This window comes from the organism of the source record quoted next, unplaced genomic scaffold (assembly GCF_019419815.1).
Source record: "Pyrus x bretschneideri cultivar Hongxiangsu unplaced genomic scaffold, Pyrus_bretschneideri_v1 Contig1, whole genome shotgun sequence".
Lineage (NCBI taxonomy): Eukaryota > Viridiplantae > Streptophyta > Magnoliopsida > Rosales > Rosaceae > Pyrus > Pyrus x bretschneideri.
The window spans coordinates 16870283-16886029 of record NW_025999390.1 but is presented as its reverse complement, the minus strand read 5'-3'; the positions used below and the strand labels follow the sequence as shown (position 1 = coordinate 16886029).

At 36.9% G+C, this 15747-nt stretch overlaps 1 protein-coding gene across 1 annotated transcript; it reads left to right on the top strand.

The window, feature by feature from the left end:
* Positions 1 to 5471: 5471 nt before the first annotated feature.
* Positions 5472 to 8079, top strand: LOC103960824 (SCARECROW-LIKE protein 7-like). Its single transcript, XM_009373315.3, has 2 exons — positions 5472 to 5625; positions 5813 to 8079. The coding sequence occupies exon 2, from the start codon at positions 5840 to 5842 to the stop codon at positions 7649 to 7651; it is 1812 nt and encodes a 603-aa protein (XP_009371590.2). The 5' UTR covers positions 5472 to 5625; positions 5813 to 5839; the 3' UTR covers positions 7652 to 8079.
* Positions 8080 to 15747: the final 7668 nt, after the last annotated feature.

Sequence of the window (15747 nt, the reverse complement as noted above, 5' to 3'; positions counted from 1 at the left end):
GAATTTTGTGTTATTCCTCATGCCTTGTGCCTTTGTTTATATTAATAAGGGAGAGAACTTACTCCCCAAGGAATACAATCACAATCAGGAAACTATCTAAAAGATATTGTAGAATCCCATACATAATCAGTCTACTCAGGATTTACAAAATCACATTCCTAACTAATTTAAGATTGCAACACTCCCCTTTGAGTGCGTAATTACTAAAGTAAATGGTGCATTTGTTCTTCGTGTGATGATGTATAAATATATTTACAAATATATTAATAGTTAAAGAGATGTCATGTCTAATGCAACGAGGTAAGTACAACAAAGCGCAAAGTTAAACTTAGATATGGAACTTCGGGTTCCACAACCTCTTCAAGGCTCTACATTTGAATCTACCGTATAGACGATCATTGGTGTACTCAAAACAACACCTTCTCAATGTACTTCGACTGGTGAACCAGAATACCACCAGAACAATGCTTGAACCTTAGGTCAAGCCACAAAGCATGCATTACACTGCACTATTTCATTCATCTCATTATGCTTCCTTTCCTATTTGTAACACGATAAGGTTACCTTAGGCAGTGTAGGGACAACAGGTCCAAACACACTTTGATAAGGAATCTAATTCGACTTGGATTGTAATTTCAGTTGGCGAATCAGTTATACTTGTCACTAATCAACAAAACAGGTTTAATATCATCATTTTTCATTTATGTCGGTAGCTACCATATAATTGAACATCATCGATTATAATCTCATTCCAATTCCAAATCTCACCCAAACTAGTATACTGAACCAACAACTTCACGTTTCAATATTAATCTGGACTAATCTCATGAGGTGGAAATGATTGAGACAGTGATCGAGTATGGATTTGTTTTATGTCATATTCTTCCTTTTATAAGGAAGTGAATCCTACGAACCGAATGATATGTCGTACTTCAGGCCACATACAGATTGATTAGCTATCTGCCGATGTACAGGGTCATCCAACATAAGTGATCAATCGTCGTTCAGGATGACACACCTTGTGGGTTTGTTAACTCAATGTTTGTTAGGTACGTGTATCCTAGTGGGAGATCAACGGCTTGACGACTCGATTTAGTATAATTATAATAGCAGTAATACAATATAATTGCAAATAATAATTTTAGTAAAATATATTTCGGTAATAAAAAATTGTAGTTGCTCAATGGTGAATATCTCATGTAATCAGGCTGAAAAAATATTGATAACTTAGATCGTGTTTTAGAAGAATCTGGATTGCGATGATGAATCTTGTGAATGAGTTTGTAGCAAAAACCTTCAATTCCTTAGCATAGCATCAAGAGTGTGTTGATAACGTATTGTGGCCTATTTTACTGAAGGGGTGCGACAAAGAGAGTAAGGGATAGATAGAGAATGACTTGAGAAATTTTGTATGTTATTTCTCATGTCTTGTGATTTTATTTATAGTAATAAGAGAGAGATAAACTTGCTCCCCAAGAAATATAATCACGTAAGGAAACTATCTAAAAGATATTGTAGAATCTTATACATGGAATTTACACAATTACATTCTTAACTGATTGTCAGGAAACTATCTAAAAAATATTGTAGAATTTTATACATAAAATTTACACAGTTACATTCTTAACTAATTTAAAAATGTAACACAATTAAAATTTTAAAATGTCAATAATATATTCAAGAAAAACCTAATTAAAATTCCACTTTTTTATTCTATAAAAATGGAAGCATTTGGTACGCCATTTATTTCATCTTCATTAAAAGAGATATCAAATAGGCAATTGGCAATGAATAAGATGGTGACAAGTAAATCTAATCTAATCTAATGAACCATTAAACTGTAATCTAAAACTCATCAGTCACAGCACCGCTTCAAATTTTAATTTTTGACCCCACGTGTCAGTGGCACACGACAGACGACAGTAATTGCATTCACTTGAATGTCGTACGATGCGCCAACTGCATAGACATATCGGGCAACAAGAATGAAGTTGACAGGTTTCGCCGAACGTTTCTGTTTGTGTGCAAGTCGGTCAAACCAGCGGTCAGAATTTGCTTACTTTTTCCGAAAATGATCACCCGCGGTGACGTCATTCCCAGACGGTGACACAGTCGCTACCGTTTCAAAATTGAGTGGCCCGTGGGGGTTAAGTTTCCAACTGAACAAATTTTAGTACGACGAAAACACGATACGGTGCAATATTGTCATAATACAATTAATTGAAATTTTTTTCTAGCTAATTGCTTTTTGTCACTTAACGTAACGGCACACGTTAAAACCTCTCTCGAACACATCGGAAGCAATAAAATAAATTTAACACGTGGACGTTCTGAGATGCCGTTATCATATTTGAGTAACCGGGTCCCACGCTCATATGGCCGCCACGTCAGGTACGGGAAAATGAGAAGGAGCGCAGGAAAGAGAGGGTCTAGGTATCTAACTTTTCAGTAGGGTTTTCCCTCGTGAGTTTTTATTTTTTACTTCTTTATATTTGGTAAGTCCCACACTGTTTCCATTTGGAAGGGATGTTAATCACAGCTTTAAGAAAATTTTACTCCAAAAAAAAATAGAGAATGGATCATCTCTGGATCTCTTCTATCAAGGTTACTGAATCAAGTGATTCAAATTTTTTAAATTTCATCCAACGATAAAAAATTATTATAACTTTTAAGGAATCAAAACACATGGGCTGTTGGATGAAATTTCAAACCCGAATCACTTGATTCGATGATTTTGGTGGAAGAGATCCGGATATGATCTCTTCTAAAAAAAATTATACATATATGAAATTAATCGCCATGTCATTTCTTATTAACGGATGAGAAATTGATCATGTATTTCCCGTGTTGGTCATGGAAAAGTAGCTAATAAATATAAGGATTAACTAGGTATATATCATGAACAATATTAATATTAGTTGCCTCAAGAACTAAATTTAAACATAGATTATATATTATGGAACCCAATGATCAAATATGTGTTGACTTGAAAAAATAGACTCAAATTAAATTACATAAGGAGGGCAATATCTTAACAAAGAAGAGAGTTAAGAATTCAGATACAGTTTCAATGAGCTTAGTTTCTGCTCATGTTATTTTCTCATTCACCGATTCTCAACTCGTAAAGCTTCCAAACTAATTCAGCAACCTCTATGACTTTCTCCTCAATGGTCGCGGCTTGAGTTGTAGGGTGAAGTTGGCGGCTTTGCGTTAGGTTTGGAGGTGATGGCCTGATGGGAGTAGTGGTAATCGTTAGTTGGTGGAGGCTAATGCTTCCATCACCTTCTATTGATTTTAAAGACAAAGTAAGCTTAATTAATCCAATAGATTTTTAACTAGGGCTTAATGAATGTGTCATTTTCAATAAGTTGAGGACTTATTTGGAATGTTTATAAAGGTTAAGACCAATTTGAAATGACACTAAAATGTTAGGTGGTTTTTGTACTTAATTCTAAATATAATTCTAGTTATTTTCCCTTATTTGATTGGCACAATAAGAAAAGACTTTACTTATCTTTCTCAAGATATCCCTAATTACTGTTATTATTTACTGGCATTTTTACAAGTATTTTTACATGCGCAAGGTCTTTTTTATCACATGCGCTACTTGTTCCTAAATATTTTTTTATGCATAGATTAGTGCCATTTAGAATTGAGAGTAAAAAGAGTGATATGACAGAGGATATTAGAATAAATTTGAATAGAACATCAAATCGTGCAGCATGAAGCCATTGTTACTTTCTTTTATTAAATTTAATTCATACGACGTTCATTATTTTGACTTATGACATCAATAATATAGTAGTAGTGACTCTCAACGAACAACGGAGGGCAATTTGGAAAAATACGACCAAAGTATCAAGACGTAAGCCAACATTTAATTAAACGAAGATCCAATCTAATAATCTCTAGGAGTTTGCTCCAATATATACTTTAAGTTTAAAATTTTCTTTCAATTTAAATTAATTTAATGTAATTATCTTATCATTTATTAAACATTAAGGTCATCTCCAACTGAAGGGTCCAGAGGGTCAAATGACCGAAAATAGCCGAAAAACTATCTCCAATCGAGGGCTAGGCCAAAAGGCTTGTGAGTCCTACAGAATCTGAAAGGGCCAAAGGGCTGGCCGCATGCAACCAGCCCAGGGCTAGCCAAAAATTCAAAAAATCATGTTGGTTATAGTCGACAGTAATGCTTAAACAAAAATTTGAATCCAACAGCTAGTCAGCTAGCCGTTGTATTCAAATTTTTTTTGGGCCAATTTTTTTTTTTTTTTAATTCTTAAAAATTCTATTTTTTTCCCTATAAATACCTAAACCATTGAATAAATTTAAGTTCTAATTTTGTTGGTTTTTTTGGGCCAGTTACCGTTGTAGTTTTTAAATTTAAATAATAAATTATGTTTGGCCCTATGACCCTTTAGCTCTTAGTTGGAGATGGTTTTTGTGATAGGGCTAAAACGAGCCCTATGACTCTCAGTTAGAGACGAAGGCAAATATGATAATGTATTGTTTATTAAAATATTAATATCTTAGAGGGCTAGAGGGCTAAAACGAGCCCTCTGACTAGCCCTCGGTTGGAGATGGCCTAAAATATAAAAATCACATCTTCGAAGCTTGAGATTAGTACCTATAAGAAATGTGCATTGAATATATTTGACGATTAAATTTGATCAAGTGAAATAAGTGAAGACACGTGTTGATGCTATAATACACATAGGCACTCAAGAAAAATTACTTCATGCATGGTGTATCTTCCTATCATTTTAATTGTCTATGGTGTATTTTCACGACACTTACTACTACGGTTTACTGTTATTTCTTTTTACTTATAAGTGAGAGGTTTTACATTTGATTCTCACTAAAAACGAAGTTAAACTACATTATTTTGACAAACTCATTATAAAGCTTTGCTTACTTCTCCACTCCGTTAATGTAAATACTATTTATTGTTAAAAATAAGATATTTGTGGAAAATACAGATTAAGAGCATCTCCAAAGGAGATGTCATAATTGCCGCATAGGTATACAACAATAAAAAATGGCATCAAACTCTCTCCAAACTCTCTCCAAACAAGCCTTCAGTTTCTTAAGTGACGCTGAGTCATTTGAAGGCAAAACTTTTTCCTGTTAAATTTGACGCTAGATGTCAAATTTATTAAATGATATTTTAATAAATTAATATAATATATAATAAATGCTGTTATATTTTTGAAATATTGGATTGGTTGCTTTAATCATTGGGCTTTACAAAACGATAAAAATTTATTAAATGACATTATTATTTGACATATCAGATAAAATAAAATATTATACAAAATGTTAAATTACCACATAAATTATCAACTATTATTTTGATATTTAAAATTTAACACATCCTTTAAAGGTGCGAATAACTTAAAACGCTAAATTCCCTTTGGGGAACATGAGAAGTACTCTCTTTTGAGATTTTAGCTTCACCTCCAACCCTTCATTATATTATTATTATCAAATAATAATAAAAATAAAAAACGAAGCCATTCTACGCACTCCACACTTTGTATTACACTGTCCTCTCTCTCCTTCCTCTCTCTCTTCTCAGCAAAATTCAAGTTGTGATCCCGTTGTTTCTGGACCTCCAGTTGTGTATGTACACCTCTCTCTCTCTCTCTCTACCTCTCTCTCTCTCTCTCTCTACACACTCTCTCTCTCTCTCTCTCTCCCCTTCTCACTCCGTCTCTCACTCTATAAAGTCTCAATCTTTCACTCTCGAACTCACTTTCCTGCTACTATTTTCTGATCCTGGGTTTTTGTTGTTGTAATGTGAGTGCAGTGATTTCCGGTTCGATTCGGCCGGAGAATGGCATATATGTGTGCGGACAGTGGAAATCTAATGGCGATTGCCCAGCAAGTCATCCAGCAGAAGCAGCAGCAGGAGCAGCAGCAGCAGCAACAGCACCACCAGCAGCCGCCGCTCGGTGCTTTCTCCCTCACTCCATGGCCCAACAACACCCACCACACACTCGCTCAAAGCCCCAATCTGGGCTTCGGGCTAACTGGGTCGGGGTTTTCCGACCCGTTTCAGATGCCGGGAGGTTCCGACGCCGGTGGGGAGCCTGGGTTTCCGTTTCCTAACTTGGATCACCACGCCGCTGGGTTTAGGTTCTCTGATTTGGGCGGCGGTGGAGCGGCCGAGTTCGACTCGGACGAGTGGATGGATAGCATAATAGGCGGTGGGGATTCAACGGATAGTTCCAACCTCCCTTATGCTTGCGACACGTGGCAGGGGAACAATGCTGATTTCGGTCTCTATGGCGCCGATCCGTTTCAACCCCACTGCCCGAGTCGACTCAGCAACACTTGCTCTCCGCCGTCCGATCTCAACAGAGTCGTATTCTCCGAAACCCAGAACCAATTGCCAACGTGGACTCCACCGCCGCCACAACAGCTACACCAGGTTTCGATTAAAGAATCCAAATCAGCAGACCATCCTTCTCTCAAAAACGACGCTGTCGGGGTGTCGTTAGGGTCGCCCGAGATTGAGTCAGCACCGCCGCTGCTTAAAGCCCTACTCGACTGCGCCAGGCTCACCGAGTCGGACACTGACCGCGCCGTCAAATCACTGATTCGACTCAGGGAATCGGTCTCAGACCACGGAGATCCAACCGAAAGAGTCGCCTTTTACTTCGCCGAAGCGCTGCACAGCAGAGTGTCAGTTCTGCAATCAGAGAAGAACTTTACGACGGCGTACGACACTCCCTGCGAGGACTTCACGCTGTCATACAAGGCCTTAAACGATGCCTGTCCGTATTCCAAGTTTGCCCATTTGACGGCGAACCAAGCGATACTCGAAGCGACGGAGAGAGCTACCAAGATCCACATAGTCGACTTCGGAATTGTCCAAGGGGTCCAATGGGCGGCGCTGCTGCAGGCCCTCGCCACCCGGTCCACCGGAAAACCAGTCAGTATTCGGATCTCCGGCATACCCGCTCCTTCACTTGGGGATTCTCCAGCGGCCTCGCTATTCGCCACTGGAAATCGACTCCGAGAGTTCGCGAAGCTTCTGGAGCTGAACTTTGAGTTCGAACCGATTCTGACTCCGGTAAACGAGCTTGACGAGTCGTGCTTCCGGTTCGAACCGGACGAGGCCTTGGCTGTGAACTTCATGCTTCAATTGTACAACCTGCTTGACGAGAAACCAACAGCGGTTCATTCTGCTCTGAAGCTGGCCAAGTCTCTGAACCCACAGATTGTGACTTTGGGCGAGTACGAAGCGAATTTGAACCGGGTTGAATTCGCCAGCCGGTTCAAGAACGCATTGAAGTACTACACTGCGCTGTTCGAATCGTTGGAGCCGAACATGACCCGAGACTCGCCGGAGCGGCTGAAAGTGGAGAGGCTTTTACTGGGTCGACGAATTGGCGGTTTGGTCGGGCCCGAACAATCGGGAACCAAACGAGAACGGTTCGAAGACAAGGAGCAGTGGAAGTATCTGATGGAAAGCTCCGGTTTTGAGCCGGTAGCCCTCAGCCATTACTCCGTCAGCCAAGCTAAAATCCTGCTCTGGAACTACAATTACAGTTCTTTGTACTCTCTAAAGGAATCTCCACCTGGGTTTCTCTCTCTATCCTGGAGTGAAGTTCCCCTGTTCACAGTTTCTTCATGGCGTTAATGGCTTTTGCTTCGATTTCGGAATCGGGTTATCGGTATCGGGTTTTCGCCAGGTCTTTTATAACTGGGCGGGAGCCTGTTGGTTTCAGTACGCCATTGACAGCCATTGACGGCAATCAGATATGAAACTCAAGACTCTGCCTCAGTGACAAACTTAGGATTAGTAATTACCATCCATCAGTGTTAATTTTGAGCTTTTTGGGTCACAAATTGCTTGTTAATTTTGTAGTTTGGTACTAGTTTTTTTCAACTTCCTCCGTTTTTTGGCTTTCTTGGTTACAGGTCTGAGACTGAAATATGACTAATTGTAAAAAAAAGAAAAATGGCATTGAAAAATGGAGGGGTAAAAAGGTTCTGCCCCCTTTGTTGTCTGTAATTCTGTTTGTAAATTTGAATCTTGATATTGAGTTTAGTTTTCATTTAATTTCAGCTTAATTCTTGGGTAGTGCTTTTCACTCCTGTTTTCTCATTCTCTACTTTTTAGTAAGATTGTTTCTGTTCTTTCTTTCGTTTGATTTATTCAATTCAATTCATGACTAGAAGATGATAAAGCCGATACACTACTGTGATGATAACTTGTTGGATTTTACATGATATTCACTCCTGTTTTCTCGTTCTGTACTTTTTAATAAGATTGTTTCTGTTCTTTCTTTCGTTTGATTTATTCAATTCAAGACTAGGAGATGATGACAACACCGATACACTACCGTGGTGATAATTTGCTGGATTTTACATGATACATTGGGGGCCTATGATACACCGAAATACATGACTATAGATCTTAATTATTTTATTATTAGTTGCAAACGGATCTGCACCGTAAAACTTCCGTACAGCGGATCCGTTCAATCATCTGATCTTCATTTGAAGATCATTCTTAAAAAAATTTATTCAATCGAGTATCGTTGAGTCATTTATATGTGTGAAATAAATCAACGATTCATAAGGAATGTATTATTTGGTACCCTACAATGTTGATTTATTTGATACATTTGAATGACTAAACGATATCCGATTCAAATAGTTTTATATATATATATGACATTCAAATGAAGATGAAGAGATTGAATAGTTCCAATTATGAAATTGAAATGTCTATATAATCATACGTTATTTGCAAGTAAGGAGATGAGCTTATCACTTTACAGGAATGCAAATATTATTCATGCCATATTATCAAAACATAGTATTGCGTTTGTAGTGGTGTTCTGAACTAACACCACCCTAAACCCTGACACACACTAAAATGTCATGTATCGTAACTTTCTCACGTAGAATTGCTAATTAATTTGAGATGCAAGGTAAGTCTCCCTCTCACAGTAGTGAGTAGGCTCAATATTTTGCCTCCTTCAAATTCTTTAACTGGTGTCCACATTTTCAATGCATATGCGTAAGGCATCAGATTTTTCATTTTTCTGACTTGCAGAAGGAGTAAATGATCATATCTGACAGTTTTAATTGCTTCAATATTCACCAGGTTGTGAATGTAAAGTCGCCTTCCGAGGAGGACGACCTGTAAGCAAAATCAATCTGCCATAAAAATCTTTTTTCTTCTGCAGATGAAACCTTTCCATATTCAAAGGCTGTTGCTTTATTAGGGTTTCGTAATCAATTTCCTTAAACCAGCCCCAAAGACAATGACTTGAACTTCAAACTTCAAATCCATGGGACCAAGTTTTCTTCTCGATTGTGATATTAATGGCGGTCCCCTTCGCTCTCCGATCAATCCCTCTCTCTCTCTCTCTCTCTCTCTCTCTCTCTCAGGATTAAACAAGCTGGGGAGGAGAAGCATTACCTTTCCTGTTCAGTGTACAAAATCAATGGGGCCAAAAGCATGACAAGGAATGCAGTGGACTGCATGATATATAATGCTGCTGCTTATGGTCCGAGCGATTGTGACAACTCAGGACTCAATTGTAAAAGGAAATATTTGAGTTTATAGAAACTTCATTTTGCCTTAAGTTAGGGTCTAATTTTTGCTAAAAACACAAATGTGGGGTTTGGTATAAGTCTCTGTCAATCTCTGCGCTCGGTTTACTTGTATAACACAAACCCCTTCTTGAATTGCAAAAATGGACCCTTATAGTCCCTCCACCCTGCCACTACTATTTGACATGTCATTCTCACAAGTGGGGATAAATGATCAAATGGTTGTTTCAAACTTAAAATTCATATCTTTCAGCAAATGTGAGCTCGGCGAGTTGATTAAAGCAGTGTGTCAATTCCGTAGTACCCAAGTACGATTATTTCTCTTTATAAATTCTAATAATTTGAAATATCGCGTTATAAGTAAAACAAATAAAAAAGTTTATATCTTTTCCAACTAATCAATTTAGTCCAGCAAATTGCATACTTAGTGGCTCAAACTAGGTATGTGTTCATCACTAATTGTCCCCAAGACCGCCTGATTTGGTAAATTGACAGCTAGGGCACTGGTTAACCTAGTTATAAGTAGTTGAATGTGAAATTTATGGACCATTTTCTGGTTGAAGTTATGAAGTAATAAATTTTAAGGACTACAATACACATTATATGGAATCTCTTTTCAGTTCTTGTAGAACACCACCAACCAAGCCCTTACAAGCCGAGGCCATGGTGGTTCGAGAAGGGTTGGCGTTTGCGGCTAGGAGGGGATTTCAAAACCTGATTATCGAAAGAGATTCACGGCCATGGTGGTTCGATCTGTACAGTGGTGCGGGTACCTCTGCGATCCTATTGTCCGTTGGACACATTGTATAGGATGTTAGTATTACCCATGTTCGCCGCAACGCCAACGGTGTCGCCTAACCCGTTTTGCAGTTCAGGTTAGATGCACATTCTAATTTGTGACCTAAATTTCAAAGAGTGTGACTCCAGTTAAGAGTCTTTGTATTCCCTCTTCCTTATCAATGAAACCAGATCGTTTCAGTTAAAAAAAAAAAAGGTGAAAAAAAAGGGAACACTTCTAGAAATGCCTTTTTCCATTCAAGTACTGGGTTAATTTGACGAGATGAGTCAGTACTTGGTATGCTGTGATATGACACGTGAATTTTCCTAAATGGCCAAGTGAAAGAGGCCAACATTGAGAAATTTGGGGGCATAATTTCGCTGTGAAAATGTCATGTGTATAGTAATGTATATTATTCCGAGACATATTCACTCATTATGTACATATTGGAAGATTGCGTGTACCTAATCACGCATTGATTAAGCTCAAGTTATATTGTATTACCAGCCAGTAAAAGTTTGGTTCACACCATACCAGTGTAATTTTAGTATCTTATTATCCTAATTTTAGGGACACTAACGGTTTTGCTATGGACTTGGGAAATTAATATACCATATGCGAGCACAATAAAAAGAATTGCGATTAATTCGCATCCTACTAAAGATGATTGAATCCACCATTAGAGTAGAAAATCTTACATTTTACATCTTTTACTTTGACGACGATCTGTAAAAGTTCTAGTTAAGTAGTTTGATTTGGGTGTTTTTTTCTTTTCTTGTTTTAGTTGGGGTTAAAAGGAGGGAAATTTTAGACAAGGGTAATGGAATAGCGCAAAGATTGAAGGGACTAGTCCTTACAGCCAACAGCTGTTGATACATCGACAGCGTTTGGTTTGCAGTTGCACGACTCTCATCCTATCAAATCATATTTATTCACAATTTTCCAACCGTACGAATCAAATGGTATAGTTGATCGCTGTTACATTCGCGCCATCAAATTGGTATTCTGAGCAGAGTACTGAATGGCCACTAATGTGTTGATTTAGTGTCACTATTGATGGCATAGATACCTGCTCGTTGTATTGTTATTACGTAATTTCACCGGTTGTGAGAGAATTCTGCATTTGTTAGGCTTTCGTCTACACAATGATGAAACCTTTACTGCCACACTTTACTACCACCATTAGTGGTAGAGTCAGAATTTCATGTGGAGAGAAGTCCTTTACAAATACAAACAAATATAATGAATAACAATTACAAAACTACTAATTAGAACACCATAATAATGCATGCCTCTATAATATTTTATATATTTTCAATAATCATATTTGTCTCTCACAAATTTTAATATTTTGAAACCGTTGCATGATAATCTCGTTATCTATACTATTAAATTTAATAAGAAGAATTAATCAAAAGGTCCAAACTCTAACACTTAAGTAAGATGTAAGATAGATGAGAAACAATAAAAAAAAATTATAGAACGTAAGATAGATTTTACAAATAGTTTTGTTTTTGTTGAATTAATTTGAATTATATATGAAAATAGTTATGAAATTTCAAGAAATGAGAAAAATAAGAGTAATGCTATTCATACCATGTTTTTATACCATATTTCTATACCACTTTAGGTGGCATCTGATGTGGACAACTACATCATTTGAAAAATTTGCAAAACCCAAGAAAATGAAGGAGAAAGACTTCTCGTATACCACAATCATCATTTAATTAACAATTTTTTTAATTATTAGTTTATTAAAGAATGAACTAAATTTAAAAATTTGATTAATTCAAATGATGTGGATGTTCACATCAAATGCTATCTAAGGTGGTATTGAAATGTAGTACAAAAATATGGTACGAATAGCATTACTCGAAAAATAATAGCTTTTTAGTCTTGGACTCTTGCTCCTGGGTTGCACTATGAAAGAAAGACGAGAGAAGTTTTTTGTTTTAATTAAAAGTGAACGGGTTTAATGTTAAGAGATTTTATTTTTATCAAAATGTTAAAGGTTAATGATTTTATGTCCAATAAATAAATATTAAATTAGTGTTGGGATGGAATCAAATATGGGAGTTGGAAATTTAAATAGGAGATAGTTTATAATGTGTTTTGTATTATTGACTAATAGGAGAAGGGTTGTAAAGAAGAATAATGAAAGATGTTTATAAGGAAGGCTTGCATAAAAAAGTGAGGATAGGCCTATTCTCTTCTTCCCTCCGCCCCTGACCACCACCAAAAACAGCCTTGATTTTGTGAGGTGACTAATGCTTTTTATTTTTGATAAAAAACGATAGATTTCCATTTCAAAACAGAAAGGCTAGTTCAATACAAGCTAATAGCAACTCCACCGTTGCTTATTGCCTTGAGAATAGGCAACTTAGTCCACTATCTCTCTCACCAAAACACTTCAGCTCACTCAGACAATTGGACTCCATGCAATAATCGCTTAGCCCAGCGCCCTGTTATGTGACATAAGGCTGACATCATCATGACGTCATCCACAATTTAAATTATTAAAAAACTAATTAAAATATAAAAAATTATAATTTTTTTTTCTATAAATACCTACCAATATTCTTCCACTTCACATTACATTTCAATATTTTCAAATACTTTTAACCAATCTTTTATTATTATCCGAAATTAAAAACAAAGTTATCTTTTATTATTTTATAAAATAAAAAATACTAATATTTTAATACGAATTGGTTAGACTATTCAGTTTAGAGATAAAGATGCACTTAGATAATTATTGTTCATTTAAGGAGATTAAGTTGCATATTGCCCAGAAAGATCTTCCTACGCTACAAGTGGCTCTAAAGGTACTAGTCCAATACAAGCTAAAGGTGCAACTTGAAGGAGACTGATCTCCTCAAAAACTCACTTATAATATCGAGGTTTCCTCAAACTACGTACGAACTTCATTAGAGCGAACAACCAAATAGACTAGAGACGAGACGAGATGGTAAACTGTAATGTAACTATTGTTAGTTCAACTAGAAGAACAATTTCCATGTAAAAACGATTGTATTTGAACTCAATCACACGTGTTGCATCGTGTGAATATGAATATGATAGGGTTGAAAAACAAGCGATTCTGCGTTATGATTGCGCGGAAGTTTCCCACTCGAAACAGAGCTGAAAAGAAGCTGTCTTGCTTCACTTTTTCACTATCACTATTGACCACTCAAATATTTGAGGTTTTTTTGGGTGGTGATTTTATCAGGGCTGGATTTTAGAATGTGGTCAGATGACATCATTCATGCTGCAACGGTCGGGTGGTCCCACCCTCTTCTCTCTGGGGAGATATTCCTGTACGATCCTCCCTGCTTTCCTTTCATTTGGATTCTCCGGACTCTTTAATTTGTTCGTTCAACCGAAAATCGAACGGTTAGAAATTCATTATTGTTCACTTTCATCTTCTTCTGTACATCTCTTCCATCTTGACCGTTTACCTTTTCCTATTCATCGTCGATGTGCATTGGCTGACTGGATCATGACTCATATTTACTTACTACTGCCGAAAGAAAAAGACTAAAAGGTTGTCGTCGACAATATCATCATATGTTTGAATCCACTGCAAATTTAGTTGAATTTCATGTCTTGGATTTATTTCATGGAATGTCCACACAGCATGTCATATAATTTCCTGTCATTCTTGTAAATTTGGTAACCCAAATATTGTGGCACTACTATTTTGCTGCATAAAAGTTATTAGAGAAATGCTGTGACTCTTTCAAAAGTGAATATTTCCATAGATTTTCTGTCATATCATGTTTTTAACATAATGTTTTTAATGTTAGCATGAGAATTGACGTTAAACTGCGAGGTAATAAAGAGTTTATAGAGAGTCTTACTTTATATAACTTGAGCGTAAAAATTTCCACCAAGTTACTTGATCACTTGACGTCTTTGTATGATCCCATTTAGTTTTAAGATGTTCCAATTATTATGAGAAGGTTACTTTTGTGGTCGACCAACTTAATCTTGTGAAGGAGGAGAACTTACATACAACTTTCAAATGTCGTGTAAGAGAATCTACATTTTTTAGTGGCAAAAAACGATATGACATGATATAATTAACTTGAAACACTATAGTGACACCATGACTCGTCTGTTTTACGGAAGTTCTTAGTTCTGTTTACACTTGGAACACTACGGTGACACAAGGCAATGTAACCAAAACTTTCTGTTCGATTTAATGAGTCCAGTTGGCGGTAGTCCATAGTTGTAAATAGTGGAGGCTATGGGCTGCGTTCTGGGCTAGGAAATATTGGGCCTTTTTATCCCATGGATTGAACAACGATACTCCCTCATCTTATATATATATTTTTGAAACGATATTATATGAGGAGTGTGGGAGTGGGCTAAGCTTCACAAGGGGCAAATCATAATAATGTGGTTCAGTTTTTCCTTTAGGGAGAATCGAACCTAAAACCTCTCATTTACAAAAGAGGAACCTATGACCTCCATCTTATATATATTAAAAGTAAAAAAACTAATTCGTTTAAAAGTGAAAATTAATACGAATGAGGATCCTCTCCGGTCCTATTTGTGTGGATTCCGGAAATCTTTCAATCACATCCGTTCATCGTACATCGTGCGGTCATAAATCATTGTAAATTTTTTTTATTTAAAATTGAATATAAACAGTATCTGGCGAAAACTGACCGTACGATGTACGATGAATGAACGTGATTAGAGAATTCTCAGGAAAATCCGAAAAGAATCCTTATTCAATTAATACTACACGATCGTAATATTAATTGTGAAAAGAATGAATGATCAAACTTTGACCTACGTAGGCTATTTTTTTATTATTTTGTACAAAAATGCTATTCTTGTTTTCTATTTATGCACAGTCGTGGAGGGGACAATAGGTTCGAAATACAACCGATGCAGGCGCTTGTGATACTTCTTGGTACCTTGAGCCAATTGTGGGATGACATTTGATGACTGGCCTCCGATTTTCATTTGCATTCCTTGAAACCATATTTTTATGGAAGTAAATTTTGCGGCTCATCCGCATTTTATATAATGTGGTATGATATCTATCTTTGCTGGCATTCCTGCTACCAATCAAACCTATACATGTTGTGCTGCTCATCCGTATCCCTTATCTTCTCCCAGCATAAAAAATGTGCCAAGTTTCAAATGTCATGTCAGTGCCGACATGCACACTTGAAAGCCCACGTAACCACACTCCTCTCTCCAGAATCCGACATGTGTCCTCTCATCACCACGTGTCACGACGTGAGAACAAAGCTTCTGGTAACACCGACGACAGTCAGACAAATCTTAGAGCTGTCAAAGATTTTTCTCTGCAAGAGTGCATATAACAAAAAAAAATCTCAACCTCTATGTATAAATAGCAAAGCAGGAGAAGT

Excerpts from the sequence above, each read along its gene's own strand:
- LOC103960824 (XM_009373315.3), top strand. The coding sequence starts at position 5,840 with ATGGCATATATGTGTGCGGACAGTGGAAATCTAATGGCGATTGCCCAG.